Source organism: Andrena cerasifolii, chromosome 16 (assembly GCF_050908995.1).
Source record: "Andrena cerasifolii isolate SP2316 chromosome 16, iyAndCera1_principal, whole genome shotgun sequence".
Classification (NCBI taxonomy): Eukaryota; Metazoa; Arthropoda; class Insecta; order Hymenoptera; family Andrenidae; genus Andrena; species Andrena cerasifolii.
This window is the reverse complement of record NC_135133.1, coordinates 6,268,394-6,286,042: the sequence shown is the minus strand read 5'-3', so window position 1 is coordinate 6,286,042 and position 17,649 is coordinate 6,268,394. Positions and strand designations below refer to the sequence as shown.

The 17,649-nt window shown below is 41.6% G+C and overlaps 4 protein-coding genes across 17 annotated transcripts; 3 read left to right on the top strand and 1 right to left on the bottom strand.

The window, feature by feature from the left end:
* The first annotated feature begins 3,130 nt into the window (after nucleotides 1-3,130).
* On the top strand, nucleotides 3,131-8,802 carry LOC143377687 (uncharacterized). Of its 3 annotated transcripts, none has more exons than XM_076829263.1 (14): nucleotides 3,131-3,269; nucleotides 3,611-3,807; nucleotides 3,875-4,016; nucleotides 4,090-4,186; nucleotides 4,252-4,446; nucleotides 4,605-4,757; nucleotides 4,851-5,127; nucleotides 5,196-5,471; nucleotides 5,552-5,759; nucleotides 5,845-6,020; nucleotides 6,110-6,402; nucleotides 6,680-6,919; nucleotides 7,386-7,568; nucleotides 7,660-8,802. In XM_076829263.1, the coding sequence occupies exons 1-14, from the start codon at nucleotides 3,139-3,141 to the stop codon at nucleotides 7,816-7,818; spliced, it is 2,727 nt and encodes a 908-aa protein (XP_076685378.1). In that variant the 5' UTR covers nucleotides 3,131-3,138; the 3' UTR covers nucleotides 7,819-8,802. The 3 variants fall into 3 exon arrangements, with proteins under 3 accessions (XP_076685378.1, XP_076685377.1, XP_076685379.1); XM_076829262.1 differs by having other exon boundaries at nucleotides 5,836-6,020; XM_076829264.1 differs by lacking the exon at nucleotides 6,680-6,919 and having other exon boundaries at nucleotides 5,836-6,020.
* Nucleotides 8,275-11,518, bottom strand: Csn6 (COP9 signalosome subunit 6). 3 transcript variants are annotated; one of them, XM_076829287.1, is made up of 7 exons: nucleotides 10,750-11,518; nucleotides 10,265-10,548; nucleotides 9,452-9,617; nucleotides 9,178-9,371; nucleotides 9,006-9,111; nucleotides 8,867-8,912; nucleotides 8,275-8,740 (listed from the first exon to the last, which is right to left on the bottom strand). In XM_076829287.1, exons 1-6 carry the CDS (start codon nucleotides 10,979-10,981, stop codon nucleotides 8,893-8,895), a joined length of 1,002 nt encoding a protein of 333 aa, XP_076685402.1. In that variant the 5' UTR covers nucleotides 10,982-11,518; the 3' UTR covers nucleotides 8,275-8,740; nucleotides 8,867-8,892. The 3 variants fall into 3 exon arrangements, with proteins under 3 accessions (XP_076685402.1, XP_076685403.1, XP_076685401.1); XM_076829288.1 differs by having other exon boundaries at nucleotides 8,275-8,325; XM_076829286.1 differs by lacking the exons at nucleotides 8,275-8,740; nucleotides 8,867-8,912 and having other exon boundaries at nucleotides 8,944-9,111; nucleotides 10,750-11,517.
* Nucleotides 11,519-11,879: 361 nt separating this feature from the next.
* LOC143377688 (uncharacterized) lies at nucleotides 11,880-17,535 on the top strand. 10 transcript variants are annotated; one of them, XM_076829274.1, is made up of 6 exons: nucleotides 11,880-12,368; nucleotides 12,552-12,647; nucleotides 14,261-16,026; nucleotides 16,130-16,303; nucleotides 16,388-16,528; nucleotides 16,614-17,535. In XM_076829274.1, the coding sequence occupies exons 3-6, from the start codon at nucleotides 14,275-14,277 to the stop codon at nucleotides 16,773-16,775; spliced, it is 2,229 nt and encodes a 742-aa protein (XP_076685389.1). In that variant the 5' UTR covers nucleotides 11,880-12,368; nucleotides 12,552-12,647; nucleotides 14,261-14,274; the 3' UTR covers nucleotides 16,776-17,535. The 10 variants fall into 10 exon arrangements, with proteins under 10 accessions (XP_076685389.1, XP_076685387.1, XP_076685383.1 ...); XM_076829272.1 differs by having other exon boundaries at nucleotides 12,547-12,647; XM_076829268.1 differs by having other exon boundaries at nucleotides 12,547-12,723.
* On the top strand, nucleotides 12,850-13,965 carry LOC143377931 (phosphatidate cytidylyltransferase, mitochondrial). The gene has a single exon (XM_076829737.1). The coding sequence runs from the start codon at nucleotides 12,850-12,852 to the stop codon at nucleotides 13,963-13,965; it is 1,116 nt and encodes a 371-aa protein (XP_076685852.1).
* Nucleotides 17,536-17,649: the final 114 nt, after the last annotated feature.

The window sequence follows — 17,649 nt, the reverse complement described above, 5'->3', positions numbered from 1 at the left end:
ACATTAAGTTTCCCGAAAGGCATGGTCATAAGACAGCCTGAAGCGTCTCGGGATTATATAATCTATACAAGGGTCCTCCTGTATTTACGTCTTTTGATTTATTCGACAATTTGTCTCAAACAATTGTTATACCTCGTAAAAGGTATCGACGAACATCAATCATTTATTCGAAAGTGTTGTCACCACCGGTTTGCAGAGTCACAGGTTAATTATTTTTATGCAACGTGGCCCTACCAATGAACACCCAATTTGCTTCACTTACATACTTTCCTGAATTCAGTTACTAGAAACATGCAAATTAATCCGCAAGGTGGTGGCACCTGTCGGATTCGTAGCCGACATGTAGCACATGCAAAGGCATTGAGAGAAACATGGAATACCTATGCATGCGTCGTGTGTATCGATACGTTCATCGTAACCAACAAATTTTCTTCATTTTGCAAGTGAATCGATGAAAGAAGAATACAGCTTAAGATTGTTTTTAAATTCGATCTATTAGGAAAGAAATAAAACTATTGAACAAATCTATGTCTGATGCGTTCACAAAAATATTCGCGAGACCTTTCTAACACGTGATGTAACAGTACATAAGAAGCGATACACATGGCAGCGACTTCAATGAGATTTGAATCCCTTGTTGCATCGATTGTCTACCATGCATCGAAGTCCCCACTCCCTTAACGAACAAAATTTCAACCCACGTTGGACGCGTCTCTCAACGAGTTGTATGATTGACCTTTACGTTATTAGATTCCACCGTATATATCTCTTTGAGAAGAGAGATAGTCAGAGGTATCATTTAAAAAATCTGCAAATGCACGTATTTCGTTTCGAATTACCAGAAATCTTTTGCGTATCATACGCATGGAGACCACGGACGAGGTGTTGAATAGACTTTACATCCAATGTAAATCTACGCACAGATCCACACAGATCTCTTACCATTTTTGTGACGCAGGCAACGTTATCGATTCAGAGTGGAATTCGATCGCGATTCTACTAGCGGTTGGAATTGAAACTAAACACGATGACAATTGCTATTTACCTACACACGGACACATAACGAACTTACAATCCAACCTGCGCTTTCCCTCGAGTATGCAACCGAAGTTGCAAGCAGGTTTTCGGTTGCATAAACCAGCATGAGCACGTCTCGAAGAGGGCTTCGTATTCTCGGGCAATGAAATGATTAACAGAGAACCCTCAGGTTCGTGATATTGGACAAAGCGTTTCAGACAGGCTCGCTGTCAAAAATTCTATATAGGGTTTGGCAAAGCGCCGGCGCCGCTCTATAAATAGCGCGTACAACGCCAGCCGCGGGTTGCGGCTCGTGGACAAAGTAAGAGGAAAGCCAGCAATCGGGTGCGCACGACGAGTTAGCAGTTAACGGCGATAGTTTTCACCGCCTTGTGCCACCCACTCGTATATGTGTATTCGGTTGTTCCTCTAAGCATCGTATGCCGATCAATTGGACGAGTTCGCGCGCGTCCAATTTGCCGTGCCTGAGACCCTCGAACCGTATCGTATCGAATCATCGCAGGATAAGAGAAAGCTCGCCATTCGATTGGACTCTATGCCGGTGTTTTCTACATCTCGAGGACGCTAAAATTACACGCCTGATCCGCGAACGATGCGTAGCGTGCTCTTCCAGGAAATGGCACAGTTTAAGATGTGACTTGTTGGTTCGTTTCGATCACATCAGCTGATCGACAACGTGTATCGAGTGAATTAGGTGATTATGTAAATTCACGTACGCGTAGCCGTGACGGTGGCCGGCGCTATTTTTTCGGATGTCTACCATCACGTTTGTCGACTATATTCTTTCATAGCCGGCTCGTTAGGGAGCAACTAATTATACTCTCCTCGTGTCAAGAGGTTACCAACCAGAGCGGGCAACCCCTTCTGCTAAACGCACGAGCAGTACCAAGGTCCCATTCGCGTGGCCCAGGGTGGCGGCCGTGGGGACCCCAGATCCATTCCTCCACTCCTGTGTCAGATACCAGTAAACCCTGGCAAATTATTCTTCAACTCGGAAGCAGAAAGCAACCGTTCAGAGCAATATGTTCGCGTTATTTTTATTCGACGAATGACAGGAGAGCAGCGACGAGAATTTAGACAATTCAGGAGAAATGGAATCGGTTTCCCTGACGTGGATGGTGAATTTTAATTTCAGAGGATCAGAAACTTCTTATATACGAAGATACCACTTACTCCCCCTGAGTACAGCATGTATTTTTACGCGAGGGACAAAGAGTATCGAGTTACACGGCCCGTGAGACCTCGTTTCATCTAGTATCTATGGAATATTTATTTTTACGCGGCAATTCGCGCGTAAAAGTACATACGCCCTGTTGACGATTCGTCAGACCTCCCGCGGCAGCTGTTTTAAACTCGCACTACTTGCGCTATCGCGAAACCGCTTCCACTTGGGGCGGCATTCTCAGTCGCTACTTATTCTTAAGCAAATGCTTAAGCGTTCGGCATCCTTTACTAGCTACTAGGTTAGTAGAGGATGCCGCGTGCTTAGGCATTTGCATAAGAATAAGTAGCGACTGAGAATACCGCCCTTAATGCTTTCTTTTGTTCCCGAGTACCTCTCCATCCGTTAACTAAGAATTCGATGATTCTATTTAAAAAATAGAAACTGAGAAAAGCTGTTTGCTCAAATAATCGAATCTTATAATAGAAAACGGATACGGAGCGGAGTGAAGAAAATTGAGAAATATTTAGTAAATTGTCGGGTTCGTGTTTGATGAAGAGCACCCGTACAACAAGTGTCCAGAGACGTTGGCTGGCGTACGCACATTGGTCTCACCTGCTCTACACAGGCTTCACGCGTATCTCGCATATGTATAGAGATAGTTTCAGGGAAACTGATCGTGGGCCTATCGCCAAAAGGGATTTCCTCTTCGAAATTCGGTTCACCGACTGGCGATCTATTTTCTCGCGTGTAACGCAAGTCACGCTGGTGCCCGCGCTCGGTTCATGTTAAACATCGCGAGCACCGTTCTAGTAACACGTTCTCCGCATACGATTCAACGGGCACGAAGAACCGATCGGGCCAGTTGAGATTGGAAGTTTTAAGGGTACCTTAACAATTTCTTTTCTTTCGATCCATAGATCGAAGGCGATACCAGGATGGCTCTGGTGATGTTGCCGTGCGATCTACCATGGTGGCCAGCCGTGGTAAAGCAGCTGGATCGCGCGGCCGCTGCCAGAAACTCCGAGGACCTCTTGGAAGCGATGCAACGACTGCACGACATGTGCAAGTAAGTAAGACCGCCGAAGAATCGTTTCTTCTTAAGCGTCGCTTGCCATACTTACACGTAACACGAGCTTCGATTGGGACGCTCTTCTCCCGCGTGCTAGTATTCACGTATTAACGAACTCGATTTTTCTGCTACATGCTGTTGTAAAGATACGAGGAACAGTGCGTACTGAAAAGGTATCTGCTCAAAAAGTATCTCTAGATGTCCATGAACGATGTACCCGAATGCTCCCAATAATACTATGGAACACACACCTTCTGTACAGACACCACCCTCCACGTTACATGTGTATCATATAAATAATCACCTGCCTCCTTCCGTGACGCATCCGCATTTTCCAGTATAAGCCTCGATCCCGAGGAGGACGTTCAAGATCCAGAGCTGTTCTCCGGACTGGCGACGTTCCTGGACACCGATCTCGAGGCCACGGAACGAGAGCAGGTGTTCTCCAAGACGATACCGCGGCTGGTAGAGAGGGCGAAAGCCCTGAGGTCTTGCAAGCCTCCGCACGGTTTACACTTTAGCCTTCAACAGCAAGGTAACTCGAACTAATTATACTTGTCTCAGATACCAACGAGGATGATAATCGTGTCTTGTACCCGTAGGCGATTGCGTCGAATACAGCTATGCGTTCGCGTCCTCTTTGATCGCGAACGCGTTCTTCTCCACGTTTCCGAAGAGGACCGCCAAGACCCATCCGACCTTGCGCGACTTCAACTTCACGAATTTCTTCAAGCACCTATGCAAGTAAGAGGATCAGGCTGCAAAAGTACGAAAGCACACGCTATTGTAATGGTATTCTCCGGGCGGTGTGTTTCAGTAACGGGCAGAAAGCGAAGCTGAAAAGTATATTTCACTACTACGATTACCTTGACACGGAGAACGCGCTAAGCGGGAAGCTAGTAATCTCAAGACAGGTACTGTCTCGCGTGGTGCCGTGGTATTCGCGGGTCACCGTGTCACGAACGCCTACGATTTACAGGTGATGGCGTCTAAGCAATGGTTAACCATCGAGGACTGGTTGGAGAGCAACGTGGCTCTGTGCCCGCTGATGATACGCCACGAGGGTCGCCTGGAGCGTGTGGAGCCCGAGACCAAAGTATTGCGCGTATGCTTCGCGAGCGCAAAGTTTGGCGGCGGCGTGCTTGACGGTGATGTCACGCAAGAAACTGTACATGTAAATAATTGAAGCGCGTGAGAAAAAACGTAACTTCGATCTGCGAGATAATTCAAGTCCATTCAAAGAGAAAGGAATCCAAGCGAATGCTCGAGACACCGCGCGCCGGTTCCTGGTGACGATCGGCGAAAAGTTGCAGTAATTTATTTGATTTCTAGATAGTGACGCATCCGGAAATGCTCGCGGCGATACTTTCGGTCGAGGCCTTGGAAGACAACGAGGTCTTGATAGTCGAGGGCGTTAGGCACGTGTCTAGAATTCACGATCCTCGCAACAGGGCTACCTTCGAACCTCTTTCGAAGCCAAATGTCGTGAGTATCTTTCCCGTGACCTGCTAAATTTCACGCATCCTCTCGTTTCTACTCGCGAATAATACATTTTTTTTACTCTGATACGCCTCGCAGGTGACCGTATGCTGCATCGATCCTGACGATTACTCAAGATTACCCCTGACGCAGTTCGAGGAAGACAACATACTGCGGGAAATGAATAAATCTCTGCTTGGATTTCGGCAGAGACACGTACCGAGCAGCCCGACCGATCCGGTAAGATCCGAGCTGGAGCCAGACGGGGCTGTGAGTTCTCGGAGGTTGTCGCCGATCGGGGAGAGCTTCAGCAGCACTCCTCCGGAAACGGAAGGAGATTATAAGCCGCTGTCGACGAACGACGGTGCGAAAGAAGGTACCGTAACTGTTCCGCCGTCCCTGACCAATAGCCGTAATGCTGTCATTTCCTTTCTGTCTTTTCAGCGAAAACGGTATTGCGCGAGCATAATAAACACGACACTTTAACGGAAGTTCGTACCAGGCCAAACGGCAAATCCGTAAGACCACCGAGCCCTCAGAAAATCAGCAAGGATACGAGTTGCGCGAGCAGGAGAAGTCGGTTTATCGTTCTTGGTTCTAGTGGAGAAGTTTTACCAGTTACGCGAAAATCCCTCGGTCAGATGTCGGTTTACAGTAGCTGCAACAGTCAGAGCACGGACAGCTTCCATAGCGCGAAAGATACCATAGACGAAGAAATAGGTACGCGATACTTTCGATATCGAGCTATGTAGAATATATTTTGCGGTACCTGTAACGATACTCCGCGTGGTATTTTGTAGAGGATGAAGAACAGAAATTAAGTAAGAGGTACAGCGCGCAATTAGACACCCCGGAGCGGAGAGGAACATTTGCCCAACGGTTAAGGGATGCCTTGAAGCGAGAGAGCACAGCTACGGGAGCAACTTCGTCGAATACCTCGTCCGGGGAGAGTAGTTACGCGGTGGGGATAAGCGTGTCTGGAAGTCACGTTTACGATCAAGACATCAAGTAAGAGAGCTTGCATAAAGATAGTTATGTAAATAGATCGACGAAGCCAATATTCGCTCGGTACAAAATATTGTAGGGTGAAAAGAGGAGGGTCGAGAGGTTTTGTTTTGCGTGACGAAACAGTGGACGAAGAATTTCTCAAAGAGTCCTTGGAGGCCGAACAGAAATGGCTGGGTAGGTTTCGGCAGCATCAACCTACTCTTCAAAGGAAAGACACGGGCGCTAGTAGTAGATACAGTTTCAGCACCGAATACAATTCTGGCAAGTATTACAAAACATCTTTATAGAGAAGATGTTTCGTCAGTTTCTAATTATAATAAGCGAACCGACACTTATCTTCGTACGTTCAGATTTTTGTTCGGAGCTCGAGGAAGTTTACGAGCAGCTAGCGAAATGGTTAGAGGATCCCATAGTGGCGGACGAGTCTCGTGAATTAGATGCACGAGACAGGGCCGTGGTTCGATTCGCGGGCTCGTTGTTAAAGAGAGCCCTCAGCGAATCGTTTGCTGGTGTTCCGGTTCAAGAGGGTGAACCTCAGCCCTTCATTGATTCCGTCGACGTAAATCAAAGGCACAAATTAGCTTTGGCCGTGAGAAGTTTGAGTTTAGAGCTAGCCCGTCAAAAAAATAGGAGACAGCAATCAGTAAGAAACAAGTTGCTTTTTTTTTAATCGAAATTACTTTGATCTTTGGACGGAATAATAACATTACCAAACTTAAAAAAGAATTTAAAAAAAAGAAAGAACAAAACTGTACTATATTGGATCAGAAACGATTACATGGTTTTATAGTTTTATGCTCCGTTTGTACGATATCATTTGTATTGTATCAATGAAGAATGAGAGACAAACTAAAATCTAATACTACCGCAGATAATCTTTTGTACATAGCCATGTCTCATCAGATCATTACGATACGCAGGTCTCAGAGTCTGAAGGTGTAGAATATTACGAAGACGCTTTAAGTAATCGTGCGATATCAAAAGAGGTAAAGGATATCCAACGTAGAAAGCTTAGGACGGTAACATTTACATCGGAAGTTTTTCAAACATTGGTCGATGACGAAACTACCGTGTGTCTATCTAATCCCGTTTCTTTAAGCGCACCTGGAACCGTAATGGATAAACTTGTGCAAGAAATCGAATCGCATGTTACGTTTAACGTGAGCAAAACTTGTCTTACACATCTGTCGATTCTGTTTCGTAAATGTAATTGCATGGAACTGATATCATAAATAAATTACGTGTCCTCGTGATTGTTTATTAAATATTGTTGTACCAGCTAAAATTGGTAGAAACCATCGAGTGCCGAAGGTTTATAAATTTTAACGACTCGTTGCATGACAGATAACAAAGATGTGCTTTTGATTTGGAACCGTTGTAGTCGTACTTCTAATGACTAATGATTTGTCTCTCATTCTATCTGATAATGTCTTTTACCTGTACACTTCATAATCGATTTTTAACTTGCATTAATATAACTTTTCATACTTTCCGCAATAACATTGTTCGAGATTCACCGATTTTATATAGACACCAAAGTGTATTTTCAATTATACCTAGTTTGCATCGTCAGACACATCTTTTCTATGCCCGTAACATCTGAAATTTACTAACGCAACTTTTTAGATACCAAGAGACAGTAGTCCTCAGTCAGGTGGATTATTACCAGTTGCTACCGGTAACTGGGGATGCGGATCTCGATTAAAAGGGGACCCGCAATTGAAGCTTGTCATTCAATGGCTCGCTGCTTCTTTGGCCGGGGTACCAAAGTTAATATATTACACTACGGGAAATCCAAACTTGACCAAGGTAGCGAATACGATACAGATCATTCGAATATGAAGATGAAATGAATGACTTTTAAGATTAAGTCTCTACTGATTCTACGATCACTTTCCAGCTAGATACTGTGACTAGAGTTCTTATGGATAGGCATTGGTCGGTCGGGGATTTGGCTGCGGCAACGTTAAGATTTGCCTTACAAACTATGGAAGAAAGAATAGAGGGAAGAAACACTCTGTTCGAGGAGATAATTGGAATGGAGAAACCAAGTCCTTAGCCCGACTCGATGCTGTCTGTTCTGGTAGATGTTCTTGCTACCATGATCGAAGACAGCCAGCTGACTATGTAAAATCGTAAAACGAATATGCCAGGGAGGCACGCAACGCATGGTTGTGGATCTTTTGCAATTGGCGAAAGTAAAATCTGACTAAGAAATTGTCTGTGAGAAATGCCGCAATGAGAGAAAGGTAAGAATTGCAAAAACTTTGCAAGTTTCGTACGAATTAGTGTAGGAATATCGATCTCTGTGGTTTGAATGTTTCATATCAATGTAATATCAAATGGAACCGCACAACTCAGCGTACAAACAAATATTGTGAAATGGAGGATGAAAATTTTAATACCTTTTAGCGATATGTCGCGTGTAACTGCGTTACGATTTCCTGATCAAACTATAAATCGAAAGGTTGGTCGTAATGGAATTTATACAGGTTCAATAGTCTAGCCACACGAAGAGTCAATTCTGATTTATGTCTATATAAAATACGTAACATGATCCAGTTACCTGCAATAAGTAATGAGGCACAATATATTACTAGACTATATTTTATACAGTATAATATTTGTAAATCGTTATATATATATATATCGGGTCGAAGCGTATGTAATAACTGAATAGATTTTTAGGAGAAGACTTTTAGTCATATTTTATAGGTCGCTTTTTTATATCAAGTATAATTTATACAAAATGAATTCTGTAAATAATAAAAACGAAGTATGTAAAGAGAAGATAACGTGGCCTCTGAAAGTATAAGGGTTTATATGAAGAAACGTATCGACTATAAGACGTCTTCCACTAAGAAAACGTGCAAGCGTGTACATACTACTTATATGTATACTGATATAATCTCGGTGTACGTCTCGTTTCGAGCAATATTACGTAGAACGTGTCCGGAAATTCTTTGTATGTATGCTGCGTACTGGGAAACGTATAAATATAGAGCACGTATCAATAAATTTGTATAACGAGGACGGAACAGAACTTTATAATCCCTTTTAGCTTTATTTTGCAAGAGGTACAATATTCTAGCATTCTGTTTACTCACCAGCGAAATTTACTGCTTTCAATTTCTCAAGGTCCAAGAATATTTACTATAATTTAAGGAGTAAAAAAAGACAGGTATAAAAGTCAACACATTCTATTCACTTATCACAGGAAAAGACTTCGCAAACGACGACCCACACCTTGCCTATCATACAAAATATTGAATTTGTTAACAAACTGATTAATGTTGTTGCAACCTTTCGTTATGATACCGAGATAAGTCATCAAACCAAAGTCATTACATTGCTGAAAAAATTCATATTATACGTACAAGCAGAATATTACTCGAAAATCTCTGTGGCGCGTACTTACATTATAAAAGTCTGCTTTAAACTTGGGGTTATTCAGAACTGGCAATCTGTGTCCCAAGGAGCAGGCCGCTCTTAACACTTCATGGTTTCCTTTTAGTTCGCCGCTTTGGACCGCTTGCACATATTCTAATACCAATTTTACTCTTGAATGTAACATTTTTATGGCGCTGTGCTGTGCCGTTAGGTGTTCCGCGACTGTTGATTATTCGTGGAAAGGAGATTTCATTATCACTTGTCCGCTGCATTGAAAATCAAATAAACAGGTATTATATTACCTAAAGAACTCTCCCCTTGATCATTGGTACACATTCTCGCGACATGATCGACCCCGATCCTTTCCGCCTCTTCTGTTGCCAGTGTATAGGTTAATGGAACGAATAACATTGTTGCTTCTCCATTAACCAAATCGATCACAGATTCGTACATAGAAACGGACAGTTGCTACAAAGAATGAAAGGTTCTATTACAAAGTCTATGTACACTAGGCTGGCTCTTATTTTCGACTTTTGAATTGTATTCAGGGCACCCTTCAGAATAGTTCCAAATAATTATAAAAAAATCCGTGTAAAGTTTGAGCTCGATCGGATAACGGGAAAGGGTGCCCCCTGGGCCCTTAAACATTTACACCATCATATAACTGCTCGCGAAGTCGATTTTATATAATATCCTCCAAGTTATTGATTAAATAAAAAAATGTGTGAAACCAAAGTTGTAGATCCGGATAAGGAGCATCTTTTATGTTTTATTACTTTTTCTCGTGCGGCAAACGGTTTCGAAAAAAGTCCGAAAAACTAAAAAAAATTTTATTCCCTCAAATTTTGAAAGTTTAAATGCTTCTAGAACACTTTTTATTTATGAAGGCGAACAAAAAATGGAATTTTTATTTTCGAAGACTATTTTTTAAACATTTAGGGGGGAGGGGCATGTACCGAAATATGCGGAAAAGATAAAAAAAATCTTATTTTCAGTGTCTAATACGTCATGAATGTTTTCCTGAAAAATTGCCGAAGAAAACCTTGAAAAAATTTTTTACCAAGACTAAATAAAAGCCACCCTAATGTACACGAGTATCGTGTACAAATACGTACATCGGTATTCTTTGGCTTCGGGTCAAGCTTCAATAACACGGGACTTTCATTGATCTCGCAGAGTTGCTTGTGTACTCGGATGTCCCTTTCATTGGGCATATCCCCTGTCGTATACCACCCCAAGAAATCCATTTCACTGAATACTTGTTTAAACTGTTCTTCCTTAGTAGTATAATAATCTCGGTCGATTATAACATCATCTCCGATACAGGTAAACAGTAGTTCAAAGGAATTCATGATTTCTATGTTACGACCTTTTTGTTTACCAATTAACGCTCCATATACTGCAACATGCGAATAAAATGTTAATATACATGGAACACGCGCTTTTGTTGTAATGACACTTCGAAGGAGGCTCGATAGTTGAGTCGACTGCAACAACGCGTGTCTTGTTTTATTCTACGCGTATATCACGTGTTTAAGTAATTTGAATGACTCAACTTTTTAACTGCGAAAAAAGAATAAAAAGTGGTTGGAAAATGCACCTAATTGCTCTGTTCCTTCTTGAGCACGAAGTCTAGTCCAATGTTCGCTGACATTCATTATGACAAGCGGATGAAGGCTAATGGAAACAGACCCGACAGTACCGGAGGATGCCATCACTTTGATAGCACTCGGAGGATTCGCCGATGTGGTAGGATTTTTTCCGGTATTGTCCTCGTCGACTTCCATTGGGGTCTCGGTCGGAGCCGATGGGTTGTTTTCGTCAACCTCCATGCTGTTTAACTGTTTTCAGTTCGTTCGTATTTTACGAAACGCACGCAGCCTTGTTAGCTGATGTCGACGCAATACCTCGCGAAGAATATCGACGTAGTAATCTAAACCGAATCCTTTTATGTTCGGATGCTATAGTACATCACATCAAATAACAGCTGATCAATGAAAAGAATTCTAGCTCGTAATCATCATGCACTACGTCTTTCCGTTACTTGATACGACGCAATACCCAACAATACCCTCACACCCTCAAATGTCCTCAACCTCAAATTTATGCTACTAACATTTGCGATAAACTATGCTACGCATCTGTAGATGGGATAACTTGGTCACAAACGAACTACAGTCAGCGACAGTCAGCCATTAAAAAGTAGACTAGGATCATGAAATTTTAGAATCCCTGTTGCACGCACTTATTAACATATATAAGCGACGGAGAGGTAAAAAAAATATTGCGTGTAACAACAAATCACATTTTGCTTTCTACTTAACGTAAATATATATACACTGTCCCTTTAACCCACGAGTGAGGAACTGAGAGCGTCCTCTGCAGAGCCGCGCCTTTTATAGCTGCCTACAGATGGCGCGCAGGAGCATGAAGTGCGCACGATCTTGCTTACCCCGCGAAGTTTGTACTCAAGTATTTAGATTTCCACTTTTCTATTGTAAATATTTTAGTTGCTAAGGTTCGTTTTGTTCGTTTACTTTGCTATTCAGCTGTAAACATTGTTATTAAACTCCAGAATCTTAATATCCTTATAATAATTGTTTAATTAAAGTTTCATTAACAGTTACTTGTTGGAATTGTTCACTAGGAGAAAATCCCTAAATATTCCTAACATAAACTTACTTAAACTAACATACTTAAGTATTATATTTATAGCAAAACAAGTATAGTACTACGATAAGGTAAAATGTTCGATTGGAACAAATTTAAGTGTTTAACTGGCGTTAGAGAATGGACATATATCGATTGGAGCCTGGTTGAGCCTGGTGGGCCTTTTCACGCATTCGCTACTACAGGGAATAGTATTCTTCATTATACCGCCATACCTCTTTCTAATCAGAAGTCCGAAGCTCTTAAAATTATATTAATAAGCAAGTAGAATGGATCCGTTGCAATTATCGAATGATCTGAAATGTTCCTAGATGAGATGTGCGGGTCAATAGTTTCTCTGCCGCAGCGGTGTGAAAACACGCCAATGCCAAGTAGCGGATGGAGATTTTTGACGCGAAAAGTCATCACTGCCAGTGAAAAGACTTATATCGAGTATAGTTGACAGGTCGAGTCGAATAACATTACTAAAGAGAAAATTTATGGACCTTATACTGGTCCATGCGAAACAGATTACTTGAGGCAATCATGTGTTTCTAAGTCCGATAAACGGTACGGTACTATGTACGATGTACAATTTGACGTTATACCATTTTTTTATGTTTTAACTTAAAAATTAAAAATATCATTCGACTCGCAGCGTAACTAATTAAATCACCGTTATAAAATATTCTATTGATTTGGAGTAAGTATATGTAACGATTATACGATTCACGGAAAACATTTCTAGGTTAGATGGGAATGGATTTTCGTTCGTAAAGGGCGCAGTTGATTGTAATTGTCCAGAAGCTGTTGGAAGATTTCAAAGCGAAAATACTGTTCCCGCGTCAGGTGCCGGTTTCTTTTATTATGTTCCTCAGCACTGTCATACTTTTCTGACTTTCGAATGTATCCGCAAATTCCGATGGTGTAAAACCTGAAATCAACTGTACCCTAATTAACTCTACGTAAGAGGGAAACTTATTATGCAGAATTAAAGGTAGCCGGTTTCGTTTTGACGCAGAGATTTTGCTTGTACCATTAACATTTCACAATGATGGAGAAGTTCATAGGAGTTCAGCAGTTAAAAGAGATACTGAAAAATTTCCCAAGGAATATGAAATTTTGCTTTGCATATGGGTCTGCTGCGTTCAAGCAAACAAACAATCAGTCCAACAACATGTTGGATCTTATTTTTGTCGTTCGTAATGTAAACCATTGGCACGCGGAGAATTTGAAATTTAACGCCAATCATTATGCCCAGCCATTGAGATTTCTTGGACCCAGAGCAATCACCAATGTGCAAGAGAAATGGGGTGCCAAGGTGTATTACAATACATTGGTTAAAGTGACAGGAGGATATACCATCAAATATGGAGTAATTTCAGAAGTTTCGCTGGTAGAGGACTTATTAGACTGGAGTGATTTATATTTGGCGGGAAGATTGCACAAACCGGTTAAAGTATTGGTGGAACCGGACGAGCATTCTGTGCTACCTACAGCTCTAGTACAAAATTTACATTCAGCTGTTCATACAGCCCTGTTATTGCTTCCGCAACACTTTACAGAAACTGACTTTTACAAAACTATAGCTGGCTTATCCTATAACGGCGACTTCCGAATGACTTTCGGCGAGAATAAAGATAAAGTTAACAACATAGTTCTACCTCAGCTAACACAGTTTAGAGATTTGTACAGTCCGATATTGAAACACTTGGAAAATTACGTGGATATCCCAAAGTCTGATGAAACGGTTGTCATGTGCCATCAAGATACAAATCCTGTGACAATGATACATCATTTGAATCAGTTACCTAGAACACCACAGATTAAGCTCGTCAGAGCATGGTCGCAGGGCCCGAGATCCAAGGACACGGAGGATTGCCTACGAGCGGTCGCGTACGATCCAGATTGTGGCGAGATACTAGAGGAGTGCTTAAAAGAAATTGTATGGAAATCAAGCGTTACGCAAAGTTCGAAGGGTATTATTACTGCTGGGCTTGTGAAATCCGTTAAGTATAGCGCAGCGAAAGTAATGAAGATGTTACAAGCAAGTCCGCGGACAGAATCCGTTCCGAAATTAAAGCCGAATCAAAGTAAAGTCGATAGATTAGTAGAAAGTGTGAAGAGCCAAACGCAGCCAAAGGATACAGAGAAGCGCGTAAACTAGAATTTCTATCCCCTTTAGTCGTACTTTAATTCTGTCATATGTACAATGTTTGAATACAGCTGTGTTTTAAATAAAGTTGTGTAGCCAAATTATAACTAACTGTTTTTCCTAGGTATTGTTTATTGCCTTGGCACTGTAAAGTACTTTTACAAAAACGCAATGTGATATTTTTAAGTTCGTTCATAAGTATTGCTGCTTATTCTGCTGCCTAGAAGGATTAGCGTTGAAAATTAAATATATATACGTATATACAGCAATTAATTTCTATGAAAAATGAAATTTGTGGTAGTTTCAGCGAGTATCTAAATCATGACGACGATGGATTCTGATTCCGAGAGTCAGGACAGCGACGACGGGCGACGATTTCGCTTCGAAGCCACCCGGAAAGATAACGTGCAGCCAGAACCAAAACTGGGGAAACTCTCGAGGTCGAAGTCAGACTACAAGTCATCCTACAACGATGTAGAGTACAAAGATAGGAAAGAAAAATCCAAGCACGACAGCAGTAGAAGAGAGCATAGAGGTTCAAAAGAACGGGACGTAGATAACAGAGATCTCAAGTATTCTGCAAAATATTCGAAACACATTAGCGAGTCAAGAAGCTCGAGACGCGAGGACAGCAAAGACTATAAAAACGCAAGGGATGTTAGCGTAGATTCGAAAAGTTCTTCTTTACCTTCGAAACGTAAAACAAGTGACACAAAGCGGCATAGGACTCGAGATCGGAGCGAGCATTGCAAGCACAGGTCTCAGGAGCGGTCTCACAGCAGAAACGAGGACGACAGGTCCCAGAATGACAAGCACAAGAACAAGCTCCACGAGAAATACAAGCACCATTCTCGCGAGAAGAGTCGCGACAGAGGCTATCAGTCGCATAAAACAAGATTGTCGGATCATAGTAGATCTCGGGGAGAATCTGAGAGACACGATTCGCATAAAAGGACGTCGGCGAAGGAGAATGTGGAGCAACACGTGCAAGAAATCTCTTCGCCCAAGAACGTGGAACAAAGTCGTAGCGACACTGAATCGTTAACGAAGAAAGATTTGTCGGTAGAAAGCCCGGAATGTAAAGATTTAGACTTATCCGAATTTGATGTTTTATCAGAGACGGACGAAAATTTGTCCGATGGCTCCGATATAAACACCACTTGTTCGTTTTCACGACTGCACAAGACAAAGACGAAAAAGCAAAATGCGAACAACGAATGTGACAGTTCAACGAAAAAGCAAGCGATTGAGAGCGAATGTTCGGAAGGCTCGCCAAAGGTAAATGCAGGGAAGAGTGATCTGTTGTATGGTTCCAGTATTAATGATTCTGGTACCATTTCAGATTCCGCGTCACCTGTATTGACGGAAATCACAGAAGATAGTAGAGACAATGTTGGTCAGAGATGTGATCGCGGATCAACAGAAAATACGGTTGATGTGAATAGTCAGGAGGAAAGTATGAGTTCTATCGGAAGAACTTCCTTGCGTCTTAGTATTTGTGATAATGATGATGGTGATGGCGATGGCGATGACGTTGTTGACGATGGTGATAATTCCCCAGGACCAACAGACATTTCTACTGCTGAAAATAATTCCACGTATGGGCCGGTCTTACCGCCGCAATTAATACCCGATTCTTCCAATGACATAAAACCAGTAAAAAGTACACCATTCATAGGACCTTGCTTACCGGGAAATGAGGCCCGAAATGCAACTGAGATATTGGAAGGTGATGCGACAAGTCCTAGTAATGAAAATATTACAAGCCAAGGGGAATCTGGCGTAGATTCGGACATGCTCTTCGGGCCAGTGTTACCACCGCATTTATTAGAAAAGAAATGCAGTAATAAAACTGAAACGAAAATTATAGGCCCTGGCCTCCCAAGTGTCACGAAATCTTCCGACAACGACGAGATTGGAGTAGAAGAAGCGGAAGTAGCAGAAGAAGCAGATTCGGACGACGAAGATGCGATCGGTCCTTTGCCAGCCAACCATCCAGCATTAAAAAGTAACTATGTGTACAGACAATTGGAGCACAGAGCGCAACAAATCAGAAATGAACAAAAGGACGAGGTAAAATGAATTGTAATTTTTACACAACGGACATATAGGAAGTTGTCAGTCCGGTTCTACGAGAAAGATAGAGAAAAGGGATTGACGTTGAATAATATTTTAGGATGACAGTACTTTGACTCAGCGAGAGGAATGGATGACAGAATTACCCGCAGCGCAGATAGGCAATCTCGGACTAGCTCCACGAAAGTTTCGTGTTAGGGAAGGTCCGGATATGTCCGACAGGTCATGCTGGACAGATACTCCGGCGAAGAAGGCAGAGAAGCAGAAGCAACGGGTGGGCGCAGTAAAATTTTTCTTCACCTGATTTAGAATCGTCAAGCTACGAAGTAACGGTTTGCGATATGTTTTACCCGTGCAGGAAGAAGAGAAGTTTTATACTTTCACAACATCGACCACGGACCCGCCTAAAGAAAGTTACGAAACCGAATCTGGGAAGGGCAGAAAGCGCGACAAGTCGCTCCTGGAGATACATCAGAGTAAATGTCGAAAGAAAAAAAAGGTATTTATCTGTCGAGTATAGAAGAGTTTCGCGCTTAGCTCACTTTGGTTGACTAATGACCAATAAAATATGTAATGTATTTCAGAAAGAAGAGGAGAAAGCTAAATTAAGTGGGCAGACCGCCGTTAGAAGACCATTCGACAGGGACATTGATTTACAGGTGAATCGGTTCGACCAGGCACAAAAGAATGCTATTATAAGTAAAGCGCAGTACCTCGACGAAAGGTTTTCTCACGGAAAGATCTAATGAATGCAGAAGAAATTAGGAAACTTTTACAAGGATAATCAGTTTTATGCAATGTACATTTGTAATTTGGCTCATTGTAAACGATATTGATAATGAGTGCCTTTGGACTGCAAACGTAATCCGATTTTCTTTCACGACGTATTCATATTCCCTTGTTTTTCTTAAGTTAACTTTCCCCGCTCGTTCAATGCTTAGTTAGAGTTGTTTGTCGATTGATCATTATTATAAATATCATAAACATCAATATTGTAAAATATTATCTTTTAAGAGACATCTATTTCCGCTAGGGATACATGGTACATTAGAATATGACTTCGATTGTACATTAAATATGTGTAAAGAACTGCATTACACACGACCTTTTTTTACTGACTTTACTGTGAATCATACCGATTTGAAACTGTATTATGTATGTGAATTACACGTATCGAACCATATATATTTCATAAATGATCGTTCTTTATGCCTGTGATGTATATATACGTGTAATATTCATTTATTGTACCATAAAACATTGTAATCCATACGTAATACCATAAGTAGGTATATAAAAGACATACATTCTATAAACTTTGCAACTGAAATACGCTTTTCATTTTGTGTTTCTCTATTGCAACCTCAACCTTACCTGTAATTATTAAATGGTGTTTCGATCGGATAAACTTGTCCAATGTAAACAATTATGCACCATATGAGCTTGAAATATATTTTTTACGGGAACCATTACGTATATTACAATGAATTCGTTCCACGAACCGAACAATAAGTTCTCTTGCTTTTCGGCTTTTCACTATTCTCTTGGGAATCGAGAAACGGAAATAATCCAAGTGCAGAATTTTAAGAATCTGATTCGACAAAGTTTCACTTACGATTT